The 1,252-nt window shown below is 54.4% G+C and overlaps 1 protein-coding gene across 1 annotated transcript in view; it reads left to right on the top strand.

The window, feature by feature from the left end:
* Window positions 1-1,215, top strand: part of LOC104410370 (rap1 GTPase-activating protein 2-like) — a gene marked incomplete at its 3' end in the record, with an annotated part of 4,474 nt that extends 3,259 nt beyond the window's left edge. Inside the window, exons 5-7 of the mRNA XM_010020517.1 lie at window positions 202-234; window positions 544-753; window positions 1,112-1,215. Of these exons, the coding sequence (XP_010018819.1) occupies window positions 202-234; window positions 544-753; window positions 1,112-1,215 (347 nt within the window). The remainder of the gene's footprint in view (window positions 1-201; window positions 235-543; window positions 754-1,111) is intronic.
* Window positions 1,216-1,252: the final 37 nt, after the last annotated feature.

The raw sequence follows: 1,252 nt of genomic DNA, 5'->3' as shown, positions 1-1,252 counted from the left end.
TGACCTGGGCACAGAGGAGTCCCTGTGTGTGTCCCCAGGGTTGCGCCCGTCACCCGCCAGGAGCATCGCTCTCTGATACCGCCTGGAGCTCAGTGCAGAGCGTGGGGATGGGAAGGACCAGTACAGCAGTTGGATGTGGTCTTAAGGGGTGGCTGGTAGGGAATAGATGGTCATACATGGTGTTTTGATTCCTTTTTGCAGGAAGACTACATCCCATACCCCAGCATTGATGAGGTGGGTGCCCTGAATCACCCTGAACGCCTTCCAGCAATTGCCTTTCCAAAACTGCTGATAACAGGGGAATTGGTGGAATCCTGTTTCCAAGGGAAGCTGCACAAAGTTCCTCCTCCCCATCTTTGCAGCTGCTGCTTTTCCTCAGTAGCACATTCCCTCTTCTGGCAGAGAGAAGAGCTTTCAGAGAGGGGCTGGATTGTCCCCTTGATGCCAGGGCTGGGAGCTGTTGGGGTGAAGGGGTGATGAACCCCTTCACCCCACATCTGCACCCCAGTCCTGCCCAACCCCTCATGGGTGTGTGTCCTGCAGATCCTGGAGAAGGGCAGCCCGTACCCACTAATCATCCTGCCCCAGTTTGGGGGATACTGGATCGAAGACCCAGAAAACCTTGGCACGCCGACCTCGTCCGACAGCAGCATCTGCGAGGAGGAGGAGGAGAACCTCAGCCCCAGCACCTACGGCTACAAGCTGGAGTGCAAAGGAGAGGCCAGAGCCTACAGGAAGCATTTCCTGGGAAAGGTGGGTGCCCCGGTGCAGGGGGCAAGTGGTTGGTTGAAAAGTGCCCCCAAGAATAAAAGGAAATTGTAAAATTGTGAGCAAAAAGGGCAAATTCTGCAGCTGCCCCCTTTGTAAGGAGAGCAGGGGCTGGTGGGTTGCAGCCGTGGCCCTCTTGCTTGTAACACCCTTCCTCCCTCTGACCAAGGCTGAGGGCAGAGTGCTGCGGTCCATGGGCAGAGGGATGAAACCCTGGTCCCAGCAAGGAGGGTGGGAGGGTGTTGGCATGGAATTGAGTCCTCGCCTCTGGCCAGGAACGTGGCAGCCCTCACCAGGAGCAAGCTGCTCCCCACTAATGCTGTTTTGATGGTTTCTATTCTAGGATCATTTAAATTTTTATTGTACAGCCAGCAGCCTTGGGAATCTGATCCTTTCTATTAAGTGTGAGGAGGCAGATGGCACCGAATACCTAAGGATTATACTCAGGTATACTTCGTTTAACAAAATATCTTCTCTTTGGGAA

This window comes from Nestor notabilis, unplaced genomic scaffold (assembly GCF_000696875.1).
Source record: "Nestor notabilis isolate BGI_N333 unplaced genomic scaffold, ASM69687v1 scaffold16688, whole genome shotgun sequence".
NCBI classification, from domain to species: Eukaryota; Metazoa; Chordata; class Aves; order Psittaciformes; family Psittacidae; genus Nestor; species Nestor notabilis.
This window is presented reverse-complemented; position numbering and strand designations above follow the sequence as displayed.